The following is a 26,795-nucleotide window of genomic DNA, read 5'->3' as shown; positions in this document are numbered from 1 at the left end:
GCAGGATTTTAAGTAAGTAATTTTACTTAAAGGTACAATATATGCCATTCAGAGTCTGGGCCTGGTATCGCTTCACCTCTGAGGTCACAAGCAAACATGAAGGTGACTGAGCTGAAATGGTGGTGGATAGCAGCGTTAAGCCCCGTTTCCACCACAAACATCTCTCTTTCATGTGGGCAGGGTTGTTGTCACTCACTGCTACGTCCAGCACTCACTGTATTTCCTCATTACTGCTGACACAGATGGAAATTTGAACCGTGCTTATCGTCCACAGAGCGGGGCTGCATTTTCAGAACAAAATAAAACAGGCTGCAGTGAGAGACTTTCTAGATGGGATATTTAAAGACAGCAGGTATAGCATGTATGTATGTACGTATAAACACTTGAAGATCCACTCATTACTTAAAGTGTATGTCAAATCAAAACTAATGGAATGGTCAAAGTATTTAAGGTGTGCTGATGGATACACGTCGTCAGCTCGTGCATTGAGTGACATTACGAGTTAATATTACACCTTAAAAGTTGCCAGCAGTCGCCCACTGAATTATTCTTTTCTCAGACTACAGCTGCTGCAAGAGTCAGCAAAACATCCTTATATTTCATAGTTACCATCTACTAATAATACTCCTCATAGTATGAACAGTGGTTACATGAGCTTAAAAACCAGCCACAACTCAGCCCTGAGCAGAGTGACCGTCCGCTACTGACCAATCAACGAACTGCAGCATTCACAGTTCCATCTTTTAGTACCAGATCTGTGTGCTAGGTACCCCAACAGAGGGGGGACCAAAATGGGTACGGTACGTAACGGTTCCATTGGTACCATCCACAACTTTTCACAGTTGAAATGGAAAAAAAGCGTACCGAACTGAACTATACACATCCATTAACATGCATGCACAGGCAACCCAGCTACCAAAACAAAGACGGACACCATTACAACACTATGTTTTTACATTGCAAACGGTCGTTTGCTCCCATAACGCTCCTAATGCCATATATGGAACCTTTAAACGAGTACAACGGGGATTTAGCACTGCACTTCCACAAAAGTGTGACTTAAAAGAGACATCAGCATCGCAGCAGCTGGGGCCAATCCTGCCTTTCTCCACAGTATGGGTCAAGCTGCAAAAATGTTGGATCCTACAATTCCCATAATGCAACTCAGTAGCACCTTTTGTTAGACCTTGCCTGGTACATGACTGTGTGGATAGAAAATTCTTTCTTAGGCCAGGTGCATTAGATCCTTACTCACACTAGTGCCTTTTCCATTAAAGACACTGCAGTCAACTCAGGAGTTCAAAGTGAAATAGGTTCAAAGTGAGCCTTCAGACGTTACACACATAAAAAAAGGGAGCTGATCCAGGGAGCAGAATCAAGTGTTTCAATATAACATTCACTTTTATGCTATTCACATACCCCACCCGTTGTGGGCCGTTGCTGGCAGAGCCCTTCTGTCTTTCCACCCTCTGATCACTACTCCCTAATTCTGCCACCATTGATTCTTGAACTAAGAACACACTCTGTGTATCACCCTGTCCCTGACACCAATGTTCTTCATCCTCTGAGAATGATGACACCACCAGATGCAAATACACCAACTTGAGTACCTGCTACAAAGGCATACACCATTCACCATCAGATATACTCTGTTAAGTAAGAAATGAGTTTCCCACAACAGCATATTTCAGACTCCATGTGCTAAGTCCATAACACAGGCTCTCCGTTAAAGTAGTGAAGTAGTAATCCTCCTGATGACTAACTACACTTCATGTGTAAAACAGGTGAGATAAAGGATGTATACTTCATCCATCAGTGTTTGTAAGTGATTTGATTTGATTGGCAGGTGTTGATGAGGCCATTTTGAAAATGCTTAATACACTGGCCTCAAGGCTTGAATTTAATCACGTCCGCTTCTGTGTATTATGATCACTGTGCGCTACAGTGCTGCCCAGTCTTAACAGTTTGTCTCCAGCTGTTTTCCAGCTGAGCAGGTCATACTCTGACTTATATTGTTTCTTCAGGAGAGAAACCTCCCTGCTGTAGCTGTGTGATACACTCTGAGAGACAGAGAGGTAGCCCTTTGTTTTTTGTGTTTTTGACAGACAGGACCTGAGCACAGCGTTGTTATGAATATTTGTGGCTGCAATATTCTCAGCACTGACTCCGAACATGACAATAACAGCGATGGTGATGTTATTAGTTTTATGATTGTTATCAGCTAAACAGAATATTTCATTGACACCCCACTGCTCCTCCGCTTCTAGGGAAACCGCCTGTTTTGTTGCCGTGGTGATGAGTCCTGGCAGTGATTGGTGGTATGACAGGGTGACTGGAGACAGACAGGAGATCCACCAGGCTCAGATGTAAAAAGAGGAGCTTGAAGACTGTGTCTATAAGGATGCACGTATCCGAATCCTCAACTTCTAATTAAGTGAGTTGTCTGTGTGAGCCGGTGGGTCAGACTAATGGTGTCTGATCCGGCACAGAGTCAGCCAGGAGCCACTAACAGGTCCTCCTTTTAGTTTCCTGAATAAAGAGCCACATTTTGAGAAAATGAATCTTTCATAAATTCTCCTTTGGCACAAGAGACTTTTATCTTAGTCCCATTTGCATTTTTTGTCACCAAAGTGATTTACATTTTTATAGCATAATTAATAGACAAGAAAGTCATTTACATTTTCATGCTCTGTTCGCCAGCACATTGTCTAGAGCATATCTGATGCGGAGGGACCGGCATTTGGAAACGTGTGGGAGTGTTTGTGAGCACCAGAGAGACGTCTGAGTGTGCAGAAAGACAACCAAATAACATGATTGTTTTAGAGCAAAAAATGTGGAGTAGAAAACACATTGCCGTAATCAAAGGGAGACCAGGGGACGAGGGCTTTCAGGTGCAAATCGACACCAAAGCGTCTTTCACTTCAGCTGGCCCTCACATCAAATACACGGAGGCAGGCCTCTGGAGAAAATTACACCATTTAAACAGCACAGAAGAAAACAATTCAGACAAGTGGCATTCATGTTTCCCAGCCTGCAAAGATGAAAGAGAATAATTCATCACGATTTTGCCTCTGGTCAATGACCCAATTCTGTTAATAGCTTATTATCTTTCCTGATGCATTATGTATACATTGTTAGGAAGCGTATACTGGTAAAAGGCATAACTGTTTCCTCATTAAAAGCTCAACCTTTAAAAAGTGGTTACCAGAGGCAAGATGCGTGGTCAGTTAGGTGATTGACATCTTTGACACTATGAGAGCAACGCATATAACATACAAAATGAGTATCATAGACTTAATGTTGTTTAATAAATTCAGAGAACTGTTGATTTGGCATACCTAATATTTTGCATATGGTCAAGAGGACATTTTGTACAAACATTTCAAACATTTGTACGCATGAAAAAGGCAATAAAAAGTGAAATATCAGCTCTGACACTGCAGAACAAACAACCACACACTCATTACAGCAAAGATATAACACATATTACAAATTGTATGTTATGTAAAGCAGTGGTTCTCAACTGGACCAGCCATGGGTGCCACATTTCTCCATTAGTTCAAGGTCTACGCAGTTTAATCTATTCAGCATCCTTGCGTTTGGCCATGTCGTTGAGCTAGTTTGCTGTCTCTGTTAAGGAGCTGTCCAATAGTCAGTCACTCAGCAGGAAACAGCACTTCAAAACAAACGCTCTGTGCAGGAAATTCCCTGTATCCCAAAATAAGGTGTGTTTTTTGTAAAATTTCGGTCACATTCGGGAGTCACTAGCCCTTTTTAAACAGGAATTGTGCAAATTTGCAGGAAAGCCCAATCAGTCTTCTTTCAGCATTTGCAGTATAAAAGCAAAATCGGGGAGTGTGACAAAATGTCGCCTAGCTACTTTTGTTCATACAGAATGCACCTTTTTCGGGGCATGGGGGGCGTGAGCAAGTAACAAAACATGTAGCTCAGTGTGTGACGTAAACAGTGACGAGGGAGGGAAGCCATGGCTAGTCCTTCACCTCATCTTTACAGTGTCTGTTAGGTTTGCGTTTCCCTCTTGCTACTAGCTGCTCACTAATTCCTGCTATCAGCTGTTTCCTGTTTCTGTTTATCCACCGCCATTGGGTCACACGTGCGGCGTCATCAACAGCTCCTCCCACAAGTCATCAACAGCCCCTCCTGTGGCAGAAGGGCGCCTTGTTCTTTTTAAACCAAAGAGGTTCCGCCAATATGACTACCCTACGAGGCGGAAAATTGGGCACCTCGGATCAACTCACCAATCCGGCTCTGTGTGTCTAAACGCTTGCAGCGTGCTGGCAAATCAGCCCAACATTCGCAGAAAATCTGGCAGTGTAAAAAGGGCTACTGGCTGTCCATTCAGATTGGACCCACAACCCACTTTTTGAACTGCGACCCACCAGTTTGGAACCACGGATTTAAAGATTGAATCTTATCATAAAATTGACACTGCGTACTCGTGTCAGGGTCAGGTCTGTCCTGGCAGCTGAGTCATTTCTCTTTCATCTGGGGCCCAAAACCTTGCCACGCCGTCTTCGCCAAAATGTCTTTCACATTATCAAATCCTTCAGAGACACAACACGACTACATAGAAACATAAAAATGCTGGAAAAAAAAGACACAAATTACTTTAAAGAGACACACAATGACCAAAATAAGACATAAAACAACAGCCAGATATGTAATGACTTCAAAGAGATGAGAAAAACAACAACAAAAAGTGGCTTAACAACTATAAAGTCTGTGTGTCTTCTCCTCCTATGTAAGTGAGGTGGTGTGGCTTTTTGCATATCTGTACCCAGGGGTGACTTGTCTCATAGTGCACCCATGATCATCAGGTTCGGTCTAGTTAAACTCCGAGTTGCATAAATGTAGATTTTTGGGAGCCATGTTTGACTCTGAGCTCAGTGTGACTCCGGCCAACGCTGGCTCATATAGTGACCGCAGCTTGAAACCCTCCTCGCCAAAATGGACCAGGTGTTCAACCGCTAGTCCTAATATTTAAACTTTTATTACAACTCCACAAAATTGAGATTAACTGCAGCTGTGTCCCCAGCTGTATATGTAATCAGATTTGCTGTTTGTGATGAAGTGTTGGATCCAAAACACAAAGAGCGTAAGGGACGGGAGGGGTGCTGGTGGTGGTGGTGGTGACGGTGAGTGTGTCCTCCTCTTCAGCATCAGATGCAGCAGCCAGGTGATACACACTGTGTACAAAACCCCTGCTGCGACACCACAGTGGAGGCACATGTTTATTGATGTGTCTGGCTGCCCCTGAGTGCACAATATGGCTGAGAGAAACAAACACCAACGTACAGAAAGCTCTCAGAGCAGAGAACAGATGAACAAACAAGCAGACGGATTACCGACTGTTGGGTTTATCTCTCAGAGATGTTTTCATATACACCAGCTACAAACATACATACATAACACAAGGGTTTTTTGTATTATTGTTGATATTTGTGTTTTATTTATTGCATTATATATACAAGTGATATAATAGCAATAATGATATAAGCAATAGTACTGATGGGTAAAATCCAATAATTGGTATTGGGTAAAGTATTGCACTGATGCTAAATTGACCCACGCTCATTTAGTATAGAGAAAAGAAAACAGTGCTATGAGTTGTCAGTCATGAATATAACATTTTGAATCCATCACAAAAGCAGCAAGACTTTTTGTTCTGGACCTTGAGTGTATTGAATTGCATGCTCTGACATCGAATGATGCTATAAAACAAAAGTTAAAGAACAAATCTAAAACAGTCTGTTTATCTCCAGTGCATCAGCAGGTAACCATAGTAACTCACTGTGTGCGCAGTGCAGGGAAAAGATGATTTCATGACTGAATAAGAAATGTGATCAACTTTTTATTTTTCTTATTTTAAATAAGAAAGGAAATAATTTGTATGACATATTTCCTTGTATTCTCAACCCAATCACCAACAGTTACGTTGGCCCTGAACATTTCTGAAAACCACTGCTATGTTACATTTGTTATATTCTAGCAGATATGTTAAAACGTTGTGTTTCTCAGCAACTCAATGATGAAGGTGTGGTTAGGTTTAGGCTCATAAAACACTTGGTTATGGTTAGAAAAAGATCATGTTTTGGCTTATGACACCCATGTTTGGTGGCACAAAAGCTGCTGGAAATGCAGGGATGGGTTGGTGAAAAACACCCAGGTTTGGTGGCTCAAATGCAGCTTGGAAATACTGTGACGTGCCACAAACACTGGTGGAAACACCATGAAGGGTTGCCTCAAGACAACTGCTGGTTTTGAACCATGGTCTGCACATACATCACTTAGAAATGTTGATATGAGACATATGTAACATGCAAATGTAACATATTTGGGCTGATATTCTCGCAATACTGCTGTTTTATCACTGAATGGAGGGATATACATGCTTGCAGTGTGTTATACAGAGTATAGATTAGTACGACAAATCTTGATGGTAAAGTGAGCTCATCACCGCTGCTGACGTGCTCTTGAGCAAGGCAGTTAAGGTCCCGCTGGTCCGGTGGGGCTGCTTCCTCATGCTGTGCTCAGTGACTGTGGCACTCTGGTGCTTACATAAAGGTTTTAAAGTTAATCTTTCCTGCGTGTGATTAACGTCTGATCTTTCAACATGGTCACAACAGTGAAAGTCACTGATGTGACCTTTGTCACTTGAAATCCCGTCATGTTTCTCAGCTTATCGTGGCCTAGGTGTATCAAAGTCTAATTACATTCTAAAAGAATTATAGAAATACAAAAACAAGTTAAGCTTTGCTTTCAGCATGAGAATACTTTCTTTCCTCATGGCTCACATCCGGGGCTGTAAAGCACCCACTGCGGACACTGAGCTCACGTCCTCTGCAGAACATTGGGAATTTCAGCAACCTGGAGGTGTTTTGCGGATAAGAAAGTACCCATAGTGAGCATTTAATTGGGTGATGCCAATATCTTTTTTGTTACATATTCAAATTTGACTCAAGGTAACAAAATAAATACGCAGATAAAGGATTCACTGCTTAATCACCAGACTTCTGAGACATTTAGCCTAGGGCTGTCAAAGTTAACATGTTCAAGTCAACGAAAATTCCTTTTAATGCCACTCACTTTTATATTTACGATTAATGCACCTACGTTCTGTAATTATGACCTGTAGTTTAGGAAATCAGGAAGCAATGCAGCAGTAACGTTGTGGAGAGCACGGTCTCACTCTGAAGTCGTCGAAATCTAGCGCTTGGGCAGTGACTTGTCAGAAACCAACGGAAAAAGGTGTCCATTATAGTTTAATGGCACCCGGTGGCATCAGGAGGAAACGCAGGGGGACAAGGATTAAAGATAAGCCAGCGAAAGTCCAAATGAGGCAGGCGGAAGGGGTGGTGGATGGGTCCAACAAACACCAACTTTCACCCGAGAGAGCGGTGTTCACGTCCCGTAAGATTCTAAAGCCAGACTGTTCTTTTTTCCGAAACCTAACTACGTGCTTTTGTTGCCTAAACCTAACCATGTGTTGTTGAAGGGAAAAAATGTCAATTCGTGGTGGTACGTTTATTTTAAAAGAGACTGTATGTAAATGTTAAATTTCCTGTGAAAATGTAAGTGTATTTTGAAAGATGACAATGCATGTAACAGGCAGAACTTGACACACTGTTCCAGAACATCAACAACCAACACACCCAGGGTACCTTGTACGTCCTATGTGGATGTGGAAGGTCCATGACACAAACGTCAATATGTGACGAGGTCGGAGTGAGAATGTGTTGTCGTAGGTGGCAAGAAGAAACAAACCTCAGTGAGCAGAAATGGATAAAGAATGACAAGTTCAGCCTCAGAGCTCTGCTGATGGTTCTCTCGACAAGACCAAAGTTATTTGCGTTTACTGCTGAATTGAACTGAGTTACCACCAGAGCACAAGCTGCTTATAAAACAGGGGATGTTTAGTTAACCTTTACATGTGTAAAGTTGGACACTACATGGTGTGAGCAATGTTACATTCAGGTCATTATGTCCATCTGTTGTTGCTTATTGGCCTTGAGTTTGCCATGATATGCGCAGAACCTTTGAGATTATTCTGGAGAAAATTCTGGACAGTCTTTGTCATTTTTTTGGATTGTTGTAATAAAAATTAACATACATTTGCATAAAGCAAGAAATGTGTCCACTCCCATGTTGATAAGAATATTAAAAACTACTGGCTTGCAGGAAGTTCACTGTATTCCAACATAAAGTGTGCTTTTTACAAACTTAACACGTTCACTTTGTGTACCCACCAATTGGGAACCACTGATTTAAAGATTGTATCTCATCATAAATTTGACACTGAGTGCAGTCCTGTCAGGGTCCTGCACAGGACTCACCCAAATTAACATGTGCTAAACAGGAAGAGACTCACAAGGACCACAGAGTCACAAATAGACCCCAAAGAGATGCAAAGGAACTGCAAAATGAAGCAAAACAACCACAAAGAAACATAAAAATTACCAAAATAAGACACAATACCACAGCTAGATAATGACTTCAGCAAGACAAGACAAAAAAAAAAAGAAGTAGCAACATAAGTACATTTACATAAAACAAGAAATGTGTCCACTCCACGATAAGAGTATTAAAACGATAGTGATTTGAAATCATTGATACTGAGAAATATCCCTTTGAGGTACATTTACAACAGATAAAAAATATGTGATCAATTTGCGATTAATCATGAGTTAACTGTGCCATTAATCGCGATTAAATAATTTAATCGATTTACAGCCCTAATTTAGACCTTTACAAAGATAGAATTAATTTACAGCAAATAAATCAAATCAGTTAAATACAGAAATATGACAAATTCAAATGAACATTATCACAAACGTGACCAGGATGGTGCCACAGATAGTGCACCACGTATCTTTATTATCCAAAGTATTTTCTCAACAGATCCACAACCGTTTTGAAGTCATTTCATTGAGAAAGTTGTATTGAGCATGTGTGTGTGAGGACTGCTGATTGGAAGATGTGTGTTGAACTTGGCGCTTCTGTCCCTGCGCACTGGAGGCTCTCCCCTCACCGCTCCTCTGTGTTTTCGAGCTGAGCGCTCACACCTGAAGTGACAGGGAGGGAGTGAGGCTCGGAGAGGCTCCGAGCTGTGATGACGGCAGCCCACGGAGCTGCCCAGCCTGCTTCTACTGTAAAGCGACTGCAGGGCACATTTGGAGAACTAGTCAGCAGGGAAATATCCAAAGGGAGGGGGACGCGCGCATGTGACAGGCTTTGGACGTTTCCATTTATACCCGTCGGGCAGGGAATTGAATCTCTCCATCGGGAGGTGCGTTATTATTAAAATCACTGGCGACTGGTATTTTTTCAAACATTGCACGCCTGCGTCCGTCGCCTGCGGATCGTCACAGCACCATGCGAGCAGGAGAGACGCGCCCTGTGCCATGCTGAACGACTCTCCGACTCTCCTGCTGGCTCTCACAGCGGTGGCCGGACTTCTCCAGCGATGCCAAGGCTGGAGCGACGAAGACCTCCTCCTGCCGCCCATCAACTCCTCCAACAGGTTCCTGGCCAACCTGGAGGTGGACGTGCGCTTCTCCAAGAGGTCCGTGGAGGAGAGCGAAGCCTCGCCCGACGCCTCCTCCCTGCAGACTCTGTCCCAGTGCAACGTGAGCGTCCAGAGACTCCAGCCCACCTCGCTGGTGGCCCGCTGGGACAGCAGCTTCGGCTTCCAGTGTGATGTGCTCATCTACACCACCAACAACCACGGAAGGGCTTTTTTCTCCGCGTCTTTCAACAGGGCGATCTCGCCTGTCGTCATCGAGCATCTCGGGGTCACCGGGGGTCAGCAGGAGTTGAGGCTGTGCGTGGGCTGCGGGATGTCCCGGTACCGGAGGTTTGGGCAGGGCAGGTCGAGGGGCCAGCAGACCGGGGATCAGATCACTTTCTGCTGCGTGGATTTCAGCCTCGACGAGCTGAAGGGGGACAAAAGTTGGAGGCTGAACAGAAAGCCCATCGAGTCGACACTTGTGGCTTGTTTCATGACTTTGGTCATCATTGTGTGGAGTGTTGCTGCTCTCATATGGCCAGTCCCGATCATTGCAGGATTTCTGCCTAATGGGATGGAGCAGAGGAGACCGAGATAATTAAAATAATCTTTATTATAATTAGCCTGTGCTGCCTATACTATAACTGTAGCCATTCAACTGTTCACCTGAATGAATGATTCAGCCGAATGCTGAGCTTTGGAGAACTTTTTGATGAGATGCTTTAGTTTTGGGGGTCTTCTTTAACAGTTATTAAAGCTCCTGCTCATTAGGACAACCAAGGTAAAGTATGATGGATTATACTAGCCAATAGTAATCTATACTGGGACCAATGTGTTTTGTATACCCTTGTAGGCCTTCCTATAGATTATGTCAGCGTAAACTGTGCGAACTTTTCTCTTTAAACAGTGTTTGTATAGTTTTTAATCTTTCTAGAAAGTTTTTGCCTTATCCCATGTGTAGGACTTTTGCACTGAAAACTGAACTTTGAGGTGTGCCGTCACATATATATAACCTATAGTCATGTTCAAAGTAAGCGTAATAGTTTTTTTCCAATGCGTTCTGAGAAATAGATGTTGTTTATGATTGACATAGAGAGGGTTTCAATAATTATATTGTTAGATTTATAATGTCAAGTTCAATATGCGTGCTTATTTGTATTCATGTTCCAACGGTTTCAATGAAAATAAAATTGATTATAGGCTATATCTCAGATTCTCTCTGACCTGCTCTCTGTAGCCTAAATCAGTTTACTTCAGGCTTATGTCAAGTGGACACAGCATGTGATCAGAAGATGAAAGCCAACACTGTCAAAGCCTGTGGAAAATATGCACTCAGGTGCCAGTTTATTAGGTACACTAAGCTAAAACTAGTCTAACTTCATGAGGTTATATTATTCAGTTTCATTTTCATAGAGAGGTGTTGATTCAGCAGTGTTATCATTTTTGAGGATGTAGTTAGTGTTACTGAGTAGATTCTATTATGTTCGCTACCCTCATTGATGTAAAAGGGACGGGCAAAGTCATAGAAACACCCAGCACAATATAATTCAACAGCACCACAAACTGCTCCTCCAAAATGATCATTAAGTTATTTTAACATGGATGAGGTGCACAAATGCACAAATGGACACTGATTTTTTTATGATCTCATACACTGTATGAATGCCTGGCTGTATGACCTAATGCAGCTTTAGTTATACATTTAGCTCACTTCAGATTTTTTGATCTAAGGTGTAAATGTGGAATTATTATGTAGTCTACTTCAGTGTCAAAGTACTCTCTTTGACAATGGCCTATTTCAGAGTGTTAAATTATTGATGCAAAATGAGCATCAGTAGCTGGTTCATCTTGATTTCCAGCAGTTCTCAAAGGGCTCATGATCACACTGCAAACTGTGTAAAATCTGTATTAGTATAATCTGTCAGGGTGCGGTCAGCTCCGTGCTTCCTCTCTTTTTCATGGTTAGTGTATAAATATTCGGAGAGTTGCTCATCATCTGTTAAAAATGGTTGTATTAGTGGTGTAATGTTAATATTTCCAAACATGTGGGTTGCTTTGCTTCTCAGAACTAAAAGTTTCACCACATACAACCTGCCTTTTTTTAAAATTTCATAGGAGGAGTGTAGATGTGCTGCTGTCATGAGACTTTATCAGCGTGATCCATCAACAAAACTGTATGTGACTTGCTGAGCTGCCTGACCAGTTTATAATGATGACAGATTCGGAGTGGATGTTTATCAGTAAGAATTAGCTTTGAATAGAAAGCACATAGATCATTTAATTTCCCATGACAAATACACTCAGTTAGCACTTTATTAGGTAGGCCTACATCTAATAAGTAATGTCGTCTAAAACAACAGCCCTTCAATAAATCCCTCCTTTCATCAGGGCTGTAAGTGGGTGGACAAAATAACAGGAACACCTCCCAGTGTATTTCAATACAGTTCAACAGATGAATGAACTGTAAAACATGGTATATTTTGTCGGCTACATCTGTTTTTATTTAGGACACCTTAGTGGACCTTTGTGTCCTCAATAGAATCATTGTCATTATTATTATTGTTATTTTTTAAACTGTGTTTATTGGGTTTTTCGAAAGACCATAGTTAAAGAAAGGAGCATATTGTACAGATGCACATACATGTATAGTCTGTCAGTTATAGTCGTTGTACAATAAAAATTTGAAAAGGTGAAGAGTCAACAATTTAACTGAAATACCTCAACAACAGGAGAAAAAAACAAACAAAACCACACACACACACACACACACACACACACAAAAACCCCAAAACATCAGTCAGTGGAAAAAAAGTACATGTCAGGACCCGCAGTACCAAACCCACCTGACACTGGTTACACAACCCTCACTGTCAAATATGTAGGTCACTCTGAGAGAACTTAATCCTTTTAACATATTGAAAAGGGGGACCCCAAGTATTGTTAAATTTATTGTATAAACCAAAAGCTGAGTGCCACATCTTTTCCAGTCTGATAAAATATAGGATGTCCCTTATCCAGCGAGTATGAGAGAGAGGTGTAGATGATTTCCAGGTGATCAGTATTAGCTGTCTGTCCAATAGAGTTGTAAAGGCTATAACATCCTTTTGGGGCTTGTGAAGGAAAGATGGTGTTATTATTATTAATATTATTAGTATAATTAATAACAATAATAACAATAATAATAATAAAAATAACAATAATAATAATATGGTACCTCTGGGTTATTTGTAGTCTGTATTTATAGATTGGCTAATTAAAATAATAGTATATAGGCTTTTCTGTGTGGACTTTTCAAACTTTAATAATATTTTTAATTGTAATCAAGTAGCTGTCAATTTGTAGAAATCAATTGACTATAGAGATAATAGTTTATTTTTATTTTATTTTATATCACGGATATTATTAATAAATAATAATAATAATAAATCAGTTTCAGTAATGCATTTGAAGGAATTATTGCAGGACTGTTGTATTTTTATTTTTTTATTTTTTGAATATGTGAACCTCATATTCTGGCAGGTAAAGAAACATAACATTACTTTTTTAAAAAAAAAAATTCTGTAATGGGTATCTATTCGAGTTTATGTTGAGTTTGAGGCACTATAATTTCTCATATGGTACCTCTGGGTTATTTGTAGTCTGTATTTACAGATTGGCTAATTAAAAAATTAGTATACTGTATAGGCTTTTTTGTGTGGACTTTTCAAACTTTAATAATATTCTTAATTGTAATCAAGTAGCTGTGAATTTGAAGAAATCACTTAACTATAGAGATAACAGTTTATTTTTATTGTATTTTATTTTATATCACGGATATTATAAAGCACATGAACTCTGTACCTGCCAAAATGGCGGACCCGGCCACGCCTTTACATTACCTGGAGCGTGAACACTCCCTTGGCCGCTGACACAGTCACACTTACAGGAAGTGTTGGAGTCATGTCTCATCAACTCCAAGCTGAGCTTCACGCAAACCAGAGGAAAATGTGGCGCATGAAGGTTACAGCTGTGGACGAGAAGAAATGAAATATACGCAGATCTGCACTGATTTCCCTCCGGATCAAATAAGAGTATCGTTACACTGTGGGACAGCATGTCAAGAGTCACGCGTCTGATTTTCCTTCTTACGCTCATGGCCTTCACTGTATCAGGTACGTTTTAACTTAATCATTAACCAGCAGAGTCGACTGACTCTGAAATGCTGATGAGGTCTGCTGTTTAAATATGGACACTGATTATTCCTCAAATTACAGGACAATGATTGCAGGAACTAACATGGAGGTCTCATCAGACATCATTAGGCTGTGAAATATTTCTAAGCTGTTGTTACTGTGCTGATTACTGCTAAATATGGCTGTTGATGAATTGCAGGGATCTGGATGGCTGTAATGAGCACATTGATTAGTTATGGCAGAGTAAATGATGTTCAAGCTCAGGATCAGGACAAAACTGAAACAAGGGCCCTGTGGTGTCAGTGTGGAGCTTTTGTTGTTGACTGGCCTGAGCGGTTTTCTGTTGTTTGCTCAACTCAAACCTCATCACCCAAAAGGCTGGCAGAGCTAATGTGATGTGTCATGTGTCAGATGATAGGTTAGGTGTCTGTTTTGTCCACTTTGGATATACGGATATATATAGAAAAAGAAATAATACAGTGTAAACCAGGATATGTGAGACAATAGAGTTGACTCCAGCAGCTCATCAGGTGCTGCTGTGTGTGTGTGTGTGTGTGTGTGTGTGTGTGTGTGTGTGTGTGTGTGTGTGTGTGAGAACATGGCTCTGTTTGCTCAGTACAGGCTTGGTTAGTCATAGAGGGAGTGAAGCCAAGCTGTCTGCCTGAACACATTAGTCACTCTGACTTTGTTAACAGTGAATAAAAGCATGTATTTAATATTCAACTTCTTCATACTCTGATTTTCAAGTGGTGATTTCATGGTGTTATTCAGCACTGGACATCTGGTGTTTTTTCTTACCAATGTTTCTCTCTTTTCTCTTAATCACTTTCCATTTCAGGGGTCCAAAAGCTGAACGTCACCCCTGAGAGAGGCACCACCTTCAACATCAGCAGTAGTCAGGTCGAAGGTTGCAAAGTGTGCACCGTAGCAGAAAGCTCACGACAATGTCACCCATCCCTTCTGCTAGAAGACAACACTCCTGTCTCACTGGAGTTTGAATGCTCCAAACCTCAAGATGTATTCAGTGTGGAAATTGTGCGAAATATAGGTAAGTATATAACCACTGAAGGGAAATCTAATCAACTTGCTGAATTATTGCACTACTGGTGGATTTATTTGTCTTTAATATCTTGCAGATTGTAACACAAAGTCGTGCAACGGCCGCATCGTCCAGGCTGACTCTGGCTCACTTCCCTTCCTGGATTTTAACCGCAAGTTCACCTGGAACCTGAAGGCCTTTGCGCAGGAAGCATTCAAAATAGACTTCGGTAACACTGGTCTAAGACAGATTAAGCCATCTGAGAGATGTCCAGACAAACACAGCTACACCCTCCAGGCCTTCCAGGCAACAGGGAACGTGACCGTAGGGAAATACTGCAGAACAGGGCCTGTCAGTAGCGCTCAGATACTGAATACAGGCAGCTTTTCTCTGGATGTCCCAGCAGGGCAGAAGCTGCAAAATGGCCAGTTTGATGTGTCTGTCGGGGAGGAGATCAAATGTGAGTTTAAAATGTCTGAATAATCTCTCATGTCTCGTATGTTAGACATCATTTTCTGACTGTTGTGTGTCTTCTTTTCACTCACAGCCCTTGCCAAAATTACGCTGACGTTACCAAAAGGGACCTCGACGTCAGAGCTGCTTTCTCCGAACTACCCAGAAAGTTTTCCCGACGATGATGTGATGGAGTGGTACTTTCAGGTCCCGGACAAACACAGGATATCCGTTCAGTTCTCAAATCTCAAACAGCCACATTGTCTGAAGAACCAGACAGCGGTGGAGTACCACAACAAAGCGAGAGGGGCGTCGGTGTCGGGACTAATGGACCCCCAGCCAGTCCAGGAGCACGGAGACTTTGCCCTGAAGCTGAGGAACTGCGAGATGGACAGAGGACGTAGTGGCTCTCCTGTACTGTCGCTAAGCCTCAAGGTGTCGTCCAAATTTACAGGATTGCCAGGTTTGTGCATCAGTTTTAACTTTTTATGTCTGCCAAGGTAGTTATGTATCCATCCCTGTTGAAATCATATGTTATATATCTCAAGTATTTAAGCAGTAGATGGAGCCATCTAAGATATGATTTTCTGAATGCTCCACATAAACCTGAACTAACTGAGATGTAGGCTTATTTCTAAGGATCATTTAAAGTGTCAAATGTTTATTCGCCTGAAATTTAAAGCTGCTATAATCAATATTCTTATTTCAACAATGGATCAAATGACTGTGTAAAGTGAAAGATATTGCTTGCAGTGATAAACCCACTGAGAATTATCACCTGACGTCTCGTCTCATCTCATCTAGTGAGCATTTTAGCATCTGTTAGCTTATTTTTGTTTTTCTTGTCAAGCCTATCTGTACTGTGTTGGTTCACTCTCACTGCTCTCATATCATCGTATTTGGTTGCAGCAGGCAGCTGTTGTCAGCACACAGGTTAGGTTGTCTACAAGTTAGTGACAAGCTGGTGAACATAGTAGAGCATTTAGCGGCTAAAGAGCCAGATATCTCACTCAGGAGTTGGTAGAGACCCAAAAAATGAGCTAGAAGAGTGTGTATATTGACTAGAATCCTGTTTACATTTGGTTTTAAAATGCGGCTTGGTAAGCTGAATGCAAGTGGACATCCGAGACATGTCACCATCCACACCTGGGTCGATCATGTCTCTCCAGCTTACCACCTGTGTTCAGATTTTGCTACTGCCTACGTCACTTACGCTAGAAGATCAAAGGTCCCCACACAGTTAATATGTCAGCTGTCTCATTCAAAGGGCAAAACGATGGACTTTCATGGGACGCTTTGTCCAACTTGTTGTAAAATGAACAAGTTATAAAGTGTTAGCATGATGTCACAAAAACAACCACCACATCCTGCATTGTGACTAACTTTTTGTTACGTCCTTGTCAAGGACGCAAGGGCTTAGGTTTCATTTCAATACTTGGGGACACATATGAAACGAGGGGTTCGGGGTGCCTCTGCCAGAAAAATTTGAGTATCAAACAATTAATTTCCTGCGTTCTGGTATATTTTTATGCACCAGTTTGTGGCTTTTGTGCATCCGTTTATGGGGGAAATGTTTTTAATTGTCAAAATCAAAGTCCTCTGCTACTTTCATGTTTGTATTGGGGTGGACAAATGCACATGTTCCAACTATTGAGGGTAATGTGTCCCCTCAACACATTCTCACTCCAGCTTTGTCATATATCGATGTTTGGTCATGGACTTTCCACGTCCAGATACAACGTGCAAGGTACCCCGGGTACGTTGGTTGATGACGTTCTGGGACGTTGTGTCAAATTCTGCCTGTTACATGCATTGTCTTCTTTCAAAATACACTTCTGTTTTCACAGGAAATTTACCATTTACATACAGTCTCTTTCAAAATAAATGCATACAGTACAGGCCAAAAGTTTGGACACCTTCTCATTCAATGCGTTTTCTTTATTTTCATGACTATTTACATAGTAGATTCTCACTGAAGGCATCAAAACTATGAATGAACACATGTGGAGTTATGTACTTAACAAAAAAAGGTGAAATAACTGAAAACATGTTTTATATTCTAGTTTCTTCAAAATAGCCACCCTTTGCTCTGATTACTGTTTTGCACACTCTTGGCATTCTCTCGATGAGCTTCAAGAGGTAGTCACCTGAAATGGTTTCCACTTCACAGGTGTGCCTTATCAGGGTTAATTAGTGGAATTTCTTGCTTTATCAATGGGGTTGGGACCATCAGTTGTGTTGTGCAGAAGTCAGGTTAATACACAGCCGACAGCCCTATTGGACAACTGTTAAAATTCATATTATGGCAAGAACCAATCAGCTAACTAAAGAAAAACGAGTGGCCATCATTACTTTAAGAAATGAAGGTCAGTCAGTCGCAAAAACCATCAAGCGCTACAACGAAACTGGCACACATGAGGACCGACCCAGGAAAGGAAGACCAAGAGTCACCTCTGCTTCTGAGGATAAGTTCATCCGAGTCACCAGCCTCAGAAATCGCAAGTTAACAGCAGCTCAGATCAGAGACCAGATGAATGCCACACAGAGTTCTAGCAGCAGACCCATCTCTAGTACAGACTGCGCGAATCAGGCCTTCATGGTCAAATAGCTGCTAGGAAACCACTGCTAAGGAGAGGCAACAAGCAAAAGAGATTTGTTTGGGCCAAGAAACACAAGGAATGGACATTAGACCAGTGGAAATCTGTGCTTTGGTCTGATGAGTCCAAATTTGAGATCTTTGGTTCCAACCGCCGTGTCTTTGTGAGACGCAGAAAAGGTGAACGGATGGATTCCACATGCCTGGTTCCCACTGTGAAGCATGGAGGAGGAGGTGTGATGGTGTGGGGGTGTTTTGCTGGTGACACTGTTGGGGATTTATTCAAAATTGAAGGCACACTGAACCAGCATGGCTACCACAGCATCCTGCAGCGACATGCCATCCCATCCGGTTTGCGTTTAGTTGGACAATCATTTATTTTTCAACAGGACAATGACCCCAAACACACCTCCAGGCTGTGTAAGGGCTATTTGACCAAGAAGGAGAGTGATGGAGTGCTGCGGCAGATGACCTGGCCTCCACAGTCACCGGACCTGAACCCAATCGAGATGGTTTGGGGTGAGCTGGACCGCAGAGTGAAGGCAAAGGGGCCAACAAGTGCTAAACACCTCTGGGAACTCCTTCAAGACTGTTGGAAAACCATTTCAGGTGACTACCTCTTGAAGCTCATCGAGAGAATGCCAAGAGTGTGCAAAGCAGTAATCAGAGCAAAGGGTGGCTATTTTGAAGAAACTAGAATATAAAACATGTTTTCAGTTATTTCACCTTTTTTTGTTAAGTACATAACTCCACATGTGTTCATTCATAGTTTTGATGCCTTCAGTGAGAATCTACAATGTAAATAGTCATGAAAATACAGAAAACGCATTGAATGAGAAGGTGTGTCCAAACTTTTGGCCTGTACTGTATGTCGGTACAACATTGCAAATTGACGCTGTTTTTTTTTTCCTAAAACTACTCACACACCTGGTTGGGTTTAGGAAAAAATAACACGGTTTGGCTTTATAATCTTACAGGACGTGAACACTGCTCTCCTGAGTGAAGGTTTGTGGTTGATGGACCCATCCACCACCCCTCCCACCCTAGCCCGACTTTTGCTGCCTTAATTCTCGATCTTGTCCCGTCACATTTCCCCGACACCGTTGAGCGTCGTTAAACTACAACGGCAGTCAGCCACCTATCATGCCAACATAAAAAACAGCTTTTTTTGTTGGTGTCTGATGCCACAAGTCACTGCCCAAATGTCAGATTTCAGCAACTACAGTGTGAGACTGGGTTGGTCCCATGCGTTCACCCTCAGAATCTACACAGATGTGTCCTGTCACAGCATCAGGACGCATTAGTGTTTACACTACAGAAGATACGTGGTCAAATGTGTCCTTGGCAAGTGTTTTGAGTGATGGGATCACAGTATGTCTTCTGGTTGTTTACACTTGTATTTAGCGCCGTCTGCTTGTGATATGATCACCTTTTTAAAACCAAGTGCAAACAGGTCTTACACTCCTCAGGTGGACAGAAACTCGATTCCAAAAGGATACTAATGTTGCTTTGTGTCTCTTGGGTGTATGTTTGCTAACATGTTCGCCACGTCAGTTTTTACAGCTTGCTCTGCTGTCGCCAAGTGGTCAAAAAATTTTAATATTGCTGCTTCAAATTAATGCTTGAAATAATTATAAGTTAACAACAAATCCGTTTCCGAAACAGTTAAGTCTATTAGTCCATTTGTGCCAAATTCTTTATTTGACAAAGATATTAAATGGTTTTAGGAGAGTTCAGAAGGCTGTTGTCCCTACATATGAAAGAAGACTAATCTTATCATTTTTAAAGCTGCAAATGTCCAGCAAATGTGTCAGGTTTCAGAAGTATAACAGAAAAACATCTGTGCTCAGTTTTATCAGTTTATAAATGAAAGTAGTTTTTGGGCACAGGAGTAACATAAAGAATGGTTCAGTGTTGGTGAAGGCTTTGCTGCCCATAAAATAATTAAGAGGATAATGGATGTCTCCTCTGCATGTTGTAGCAGGCATGTGATTACTGAATATAAATAATCTTCATTTTATGTTATCGTGTCATGCTACAACGAGGGTGCAGTTTTATTCGTCAGGTGTTTGATAGAATTTCCCAATTTTCTGAGACAACTTCAGTGTGAGTGAGTAACAGACCAGTGATGTGGAGCGTGGGACTCGCAGTGTTTATCTGAGCCCTCCGGTCTCAGGTTAGGGGAGCTCTGAGATTGCCTCACCACTGAGTCATGAATGACAGCAGCGGCACGCTATTAGGAAACACTTCCTGCAACGATCGGGAAATCTCATTCATCTCTATCATTCAAATCAAATTCAAATTCCTGTTTGACATGGTTGTGATTTGAAACGCAAGTGCCCACACATTTGCATGTGTGTGCTTGTGTGTGAGAGAAGAGCAAACAGAAGAAATGCTGATGCCTTATTGTGCTGTATTCTGTAGTGACTTGTACAGTGGATCCGAGGAAAATAGAGGGCCTCTCTCTGCACATCGAGAAGTTGAGACCGAAATCTGACTGCAGGATGAAAATGAACTCGACGCTGAAGGAGACAATCACGGTCACATCGAAGAGTGTGCTGACTTTCCAGGACTGCTTTCCTGAAGATGTAAAAGTCACCGCCACGAGAGTCATAGGTAAATTCAGATTTAAGTATTTAGTGGAGGCCTGGAAAATAAGCCTTGAATCATTTTCATTTCACTTTCCATACTTGGGTTAATATATCATATATCCTAACAAATATCATGACTGAAAACATCTGTGGCTGAATGACATCGCATCTTACTCCAGACATTTTTTGTTGTTAGACAAAATAAGACCTTGAAAGTTATTGAAAAGTCTTTGGAGCTGACATCCAAGTGAAATTCGGAACCCTGACTTACACCATGTAGCCTAAAATAGTTAACCTCATATTGCTGGATGCCAGTTTTGTCACTCCACAAGTTTTATTGTATGTTTCCATGGATTTCTGCATCACCCAATCAACATCACATTCCCTCTTTGTATCTTGTATTGTGGCTTAAAGGGTCAGTTCATCCAAATCACAATTAAAAAATATATTTTTTCTCCCTTAGATTTAATGGTATTCAAATAGTTTGGTTTATTTTTGTCATGGTTTTGAGATCTGTCCCTGACATTTCTGCCTCCACCCCAAAACAGTGGAATGAATGGAATTATGCTGTCACCATTTCTTTAAAGAAACGGTGTCCCTGTTTATCCTGATAGTTCAGTGTAAACAGTTCTCATAGAGACAGTTTTTAAGGCAGGGCCTGACCTAGCTCATTCAGTGCCCTAGGCAGCCTTCTCCTGCCCCTAACATCTTTATTATTATCATTGTTTTTATCATTATTATTATTATTATTTAAGTGCCCCCTCTGGGTGGCACCCTGCCTATGTCAACTATAAGAAGATCTGCCACTGCTCTAGGCCGAATTTAGTTTCAGTTCATTTTCTATTACTAGAAGTGCAAAAGTGCTTTTTTTGTAGTTTTGGGAAGCAGACCCTGTCATTGCTGTAGCCCTGAAAGCAGAAATTCAGTTTGATTTCCAAACCTCTCTTGATTTAAACCTGTACTTTCATGTCAGAGTGTCGTCAACTCAAAGATTGCTCAAAGACTCCGACCCGTCTGTCGGTGCCTGCCCTGCCGACCTGCCTTCCCGTCCCTCTAAGCAATGTGACCTGGACTCTCCGTCCTAGTCATCATGGGACCGTGGAGCTGACCTCTCCCACTGGGTCCCTCAAGCAGTGCCTACCTGGGAACCGATGCAACGACAGCATCATTATCAAAGTGGCCGAAGATGACGGCACTACTGTGGGACACTTCTGCCCGCAGGGAGCCATACGGAGGATCCAACTCCACACCAATGTATCTGTCACTCTGTCCGGCACGAGGGGTAAAGCACTAACAACAAGCAAGTATGTGCTGAACGCCATTTTGAAAGAGGAGATTTCAGGTAATGAGAAACTTCATTTGAATTAAGAAAGTATAAAAATAAATGCGTGCATTTCAGTGATATTTAATAATCTTCTGTTTCTAATCATCTGCAGAAAGATACATATTCACTATATCTCCAAAGAGGGACACTCCTGTCCTCTTGGCTTCTCCTGGTTGGCCAGTAGGAATGAAGTCTTACTCCACCGTCTCCTGGATCATCTCCGTTCCCCCGAAGATGGAGGCTCACCTGATGTTTGCAAACCTCAGCCAGCCCAAGTGCAGCAACCGCCACACCAACATCAGGGTGCAGAGAGTCGGCTCCCCGGAGGAGGAATACAGCCGCAGGGAGGACGAGGAGGCCGAGAGTGAGATCACAGTCTCCGACAACTTCTACCTCAACATGTCCAACTGTATGCCCGAGAGTGGAGGGGGACACTTCAGCGTCATCATACAGATCACCCTGCAGAAGAGCATAAGTAAGAGGACATTCTGCAGTGTTTCCTCAGTCTACATTATAGCTTTGTGTTAACTGGAAGAACAGACGTGGGAACAGACTTGATGCTTTAATGAATCACAATGGCATCTCCAAGACTATTCTATGTGGTATGTAGAGCCATGCTAACAGCTGAGCTTGGTAGTTAGCAGTGTCGGCCATTTTGGCTCACACAGAAATATCTGAACAACTATTAGATTAATTGCCGTACATTTTGTGCAGATATCATAGTCCCAATATGCTAAAATTTCAAAGCCTCCAAGACTTTAGTTGATGACCAAATAGAGTCCAAAATCCAGGAAATGAGTTAACATTTAAGCGCTTCCAGTTCCCTCATTTCGATGTCAATGGGTTTTTATCATATGCGTTTTTGGTTAGATGCCTGAGATAAGGTCTGTGGTTAACACGAGCTTAAGAGACTTTCATGTTTTGTTCTATGACATAGAATACGTCTGTAAATACCGCATTTCTGAATCCTGAAGCTTTTACGTGTCTTAAAAAAGGAAGATGCTCTGTACTCCAAACATGGCTTTTTTTTTTACTGTCTCATTGTGGTGGTGATGAAGTTATGCAACCGTGGTGTTTACAGGCTCGTTTATAGCCTGCAAAGTCTAAGGGCTGCTGTGAAACTTAGGGCAACAAAAAAAAGTTTATCTTGGGTGTGTCTGTGCAATGGACAACTAAGACAGGACGGCAGAGGAGATACCCGCACGCTAATGCAACTGGGCTGGACAGCCACAAAAAAGGTTCACAGGCTGAAATTAATGCAAAAAAAAGTCAGTTTGCTACTGAGTAGCACTGATGATCGTTCAGAACTGATGGATGTCCTAATTTAAATTGACTTTTTTTTTTTGCATTGATCTTAGCCTGGGAACATCAACAGCTTTCCAGGATTAAGCAGAGGAAATCTCTGCTCGTAGCTAGGCTAATTTATACAATGTAAAATGCCATAGGCTGGCGCTAATAACGTTAGCATGTTGTATTTGTTTGGAAAACGTGTTTAGTGTGATGGTTGTGGTGAATGGTGTGAGTTGTAATGGAGCCAAATTATGTGCCGTTACTTTTGTTACATGTTGCTGTTGTCCCTGACTTTATATGAGACAAAGGAATTATCGCTAGATGCTATAGGCTAATTTATACAATGTAAAACGCGACTGTAAGACTTGTGCTAATAACGTTAGCATGTTTTATTGGTGGGGGAAATCAGAGATACTGGATGAAGGGAGATACCCAACTGTAAGCTTATCCAATGTTAAGAAAACGGTTACTCTTCCTGTCTCCTAAGTGGGCGTGGTTAGCTCTCCCTCCAATCAGAGCCTGTTCTCCCTCATGAACCCAATATTTACTTTAGTGACTACAGGGCGAAAGAATTGACCATAAATTGTGATCCCGTTCATTTTCCTCATTGACGACAATACATTCAGAGCTGCCGCAAGTGTCCTACGGGGGCGTGGCGCTGACGTCACTGAATCAGGAAGTGAGCTGAGTTGGGTATCTCGCTTCATCCGATATCTCTGGGGAAATGTGTCCAGATAAAGACAAGTGTTTGTCTGTCAATGCTGCGAGTTATAGTGAAGCTGATTTGTGTTCTTGTGTTTGAATTTGTCTCTATTAAGCCATATTTAATGTGTGTTTTGAATCAACTAAACTTTACAGCACTTAACACAGTCCTCCACCGCCAACTAGCATTTTGGAGGTGTAACTGCAGAGTGACACAGACACACCACCGCAGAAGTAAAAATAATGTGCAGATTGTTTCCCCCCCCCCCACAACTAATCAATTAGTTGAAGATTATATACGACTTAAGGTGACCAAGATTTTCTTTGGTTGATTACAGCCCTAGTGATTCCCAACAGGTCCAGCCACAGGGTCCAGATTTTTCCTTCGTCATTAGTTTAAGTCCCACTCCGTTGAATATATTCAGTGTCATACTTGTGGTTTGCCATGTCCTCAAATAGCTGTGCATGAATCACTCACTCTACAACAGGAAACAGCACTCCAAAATAAAAGCTCTGTGCTGGAAATTGACTGTACTTCAAAATAAAGTTGTTGTTTTTTTTGTTTTTTTTTTACAAATTTGACATGCAGATCACTTGCGGCCTATTCAGAATGAACTCGGGACCCACTTTTGGACCATGACCCCCCAGTTGGGAATCACTGTGATAGAGATTGTTAATTAAAGGTTGTATCTATTGTTGTTTTCTCTCATTCAGACCTTCTGCTGACTATCATCCTGAGTGTGGTGGCCGCTCTGCTGGTCATTTTTGTCATCGTGCTGGTAGCGGTCTGTGTGGTGATTAGGTGAGTGCATCTGCGTTATGTTTTACTCTTTAGATTTTATGTGTGTACTTTATGGGCAGGTATTTTTGTCTTTTCAAATAGAGCATTTGTGGGGAAAAAAACAAGTTATTCAGTAAGTAAAGAAGTAGTCTCTCAAAAAATGTCATGTCTGCCTCAATCTACTAGAGATTTCCTCCTTCATTTAAATTTTTTGTAGTTATAATGTAAAAGTTTGATGCTGTATTTAACTCAAGTTGTCATCGTCATGTCTCTCCTGCCAAACAGGAAGAAGAAGAAGAAGCTAAATCATGAAGTGTCCATCTACAATCCAAATGGCATCAGCTTCCTGCCAGGACAAAACGGCTTCCCAAAAACAGATGAGGACGAGTACCATGTGTACGAGTCCATTGAGGACACGCTGGTCTACACAGACCTGCTGAGAAAGGGGGCAGAGATGGGCGTCTATGGGGAGTTTGACAGATGCCAACCCGTCTCAGGGCACAAAGACTCACAAAAACCACTGATCTCTAAAAACACAGATGAAGACGACATGCCAGTCGGGTCTTACCAGCAGTTTCAGGGTCCTCCGCTTCCCGTCAGGCCCCCGAGTCACGTCCAATCCCTGGTGGACAATGTGATTTACCAGACTGGGGACCAAAGTGAAGAGGAAGACTCTCCGAATCTGGGGCCCCGGCTGGAGCCAGAGGGAGGAAACTGAGGAGAAGATTGGATTCAGCTTTTTGCTTTTCTCTCGACCTACTTGAACTTTGAGATATTCATTCCCTGGCATTTTTGTGATTACCTGCCTTGCAAGAAAGCTTTTTTCTCTTGAGAGTAGTTTTGCACCAAAGCCAGGAACACAAAACAACCCTGCTAAAACCTGCCTGCAGCTGTTATCTTGTTTTATCTCAGATGAAGACAGTACATAACCATCGTCTTTATGCCGGTTTTGCCACAATGAAAAGATCTTGTGTTACATTAAGGCCGAGAATATTCTTCATTTGGAGAGATTTTATACATATCGTGATTGTTTTAACAGGAGCAAACGTGTGTGCTGTTTACGTGTTGAGGTTTTCTCTTTTTTTAACATAAACTGGAGAAAAGAGAGGACTCCATTGCTGTTGAAATACACTGCGCTTTTATAGCATTATCAAAACATGATGGGCTGATGATGGTCTGTATTGCAGCAGATTGCAGAAGCAGTGTATGTGCGGGGAGAAATATGTTTCTATTGTTTATCACCTGCTATGGAGACTTCAGGATACAGTGCCATTACACCATAAACATGCCATACAGAGAGGGTAATACACTCCTGTTAATACATTTTAGGATCTTTGAGTTGTTGCTTTTGTTCCTTTTTGGACCCACACTTTTGGGAATCTCAAGACTGATGTGCTGCTAGCTGAGTGATGTGTTTCTCTGGTCGTTCAGGGGCTTTTTAGTTTTCTACTAATGTTTCATTAGAAATGAGAATCAGGAGTGAAAGCCCAGATTTTGATTTTTATTTTTTTTGAAAACCACGGACCCTTTCTGACCTGAAGCTACAATCCTTGTATACACTTAATTTCTGTCAGTCAGCAGAAAGTTACTCGCAAAGCAATTTCAGTATCATTGTTAGTTAAATGAATTGTGTTATTAATATCAGATAGCTTTTAAAAGAGATACTGTGTGAGTCATATAATTTAATGTAAGTGTGATGAGTGCTCGTGTGTTGAAAGGTCACGATACAAACCAAGTCTTAACTAAGTTACAGTCAAGTGCAGGTGATTTGTTCTGTTTTACATTAACTGGAATAGAAAACAATAACAGTATATTAGAATCGTTATGTAGGTTATTGATCTCAATATTAGGTTGAACAAGAAGGTCACAGAATATTAACTTATCTCATCTGAGTAAAATTGGGATTTAAGTTTTATAATCAAATGTGTGAAAAGACTGAATAAATCCTGTTGTTTATCTTGTAAAGCCATGTCGCCTCCTGCAGTTCAGTAAATGAACGGCAGAGGGAAGCAAAGTCAAAGTTTCAATAAATCCTTTCTCACTTCTGAGGAACTAAAGTGCGTGCTGTAAAACAATGCCAGAACTCTCTGAATGTGAAGTTACTTTTGTTTACAGCCATGTAAACTATGAGCATGAATACTTCACAGTGACTGACACTGAGTGTTAGAGAGACTGAGATGAGGACATGTTCTCTACAAATGCCCTGCTGCTGACATCAGTGGATGTCCATGGAGACGTCCAAACATGTTGATCTGATGTAACCCTTGTTTGAGTGAGTAAACTATTAAGAGTGCCAACACAGAAACTGGATTTTCTTGATG

At 41.6% G+C, this 26,795-nt stretch overlaps 2 protein-coding genes across 2 annotated transcripts; both read left to right on the top strand.

The window, feature by feature from the left end:
• The first annotated feature begins 9,066 nt into the window (after positions 1–9,066).
• On the top strand, positions 9,067–10,739 carry tmem158 (transmembrane protein 158). The gene has a single exon (XM_033640072.2). The coding sequence runs from the start codon at positions 9,423–9,425 to the stop codon at positions 10,122–10,124; it is 702 nt and encodes a 233-aa protein (XP_033495963.1). The 5' UTR covers positions 9,067–9,422; the 3' UTR covers positions 10,125–10,739.
• A 2,661-nt stretch (positions 10,740–13,400) lies between these two features.
• Positions 13,401–26,520, top strand: cdcp1a (CUB domain containing protein 1a). The gene is made up of 9 exons (XM_033641353.2): positions 13,401–13,677; positions 14,537–14,746; positions 14,835–15,197; positions 15,285–15,653; positions 20,211–20,402; positions 21,351–21,719; positions 21,814–22,176; positions 24,408–24,495; positions 24,760–26,520. Exons 1-9 carry the CDS (start codon positions 13,620–13,622, stop codon positions 25,190–25,192), a joined length of 2,445 nt encoding a protein of 814 aa, XP_033497244.2. The 5' UTR covers positions 13,401–13,619; the 3' UTR covers positions 25,193–26,520.
• The last annotated feature ends 275 nt before the right edge of the window (positions 26,521–26,795 follow it).

The sequence above is a fragment of the Epinephelus lanceolatus genome, chromosome 10 (assembly GCF_041903045.1).
Source record: "Epinephelus lanceolatus isolate andai-2023 chromosome 10, ASM4190304v1, whole genome shotgun sequence".
NCBI lineage: Eukaryota > Metazoa > Chordata > Actinopteri > Perciformes > Serranidae > Epinephelus > Epinephelus lanceolatus.
The sequence above is the reverse complement of the archived record's forward strand: the minus strand, read 5'-3'. Positions and strand labels throughout refer to the sequence as shown.

Excerpts from the sequence above, each read along its gene's own strand:
- cdcp1a (XM_033641353.2), top strand. The coding sequence starts at position 13,620 with ATGTCAAGAGTCACGCGTCTGATTTTCCTTCTTACGCTCATGGCCTTC. Across the intron at positions 13,678-14,536 it reads CATGGCCTTCACTGTATCAG|GGGTCCAAAAGCTGAACGTC; the intron begins GTACGTTTTAAC and ends TTTCCATTTCAG. Across the intron at positions 24,496-24,759 it reads GCGGTCTGTGTGGTGATTAG|GAAGAAGAAGAAGAAGCTAA; the intron begins GTGAGTGCATCT and ends CCTGCCAAACAG.
- tmem158 (XM_033640072.2), top strand. The coding sequence starts at position 9,423 with ATGCTGAACGACTCTCCGACTCTCCTGCTGGCTCTCACAGCGGTGGCC.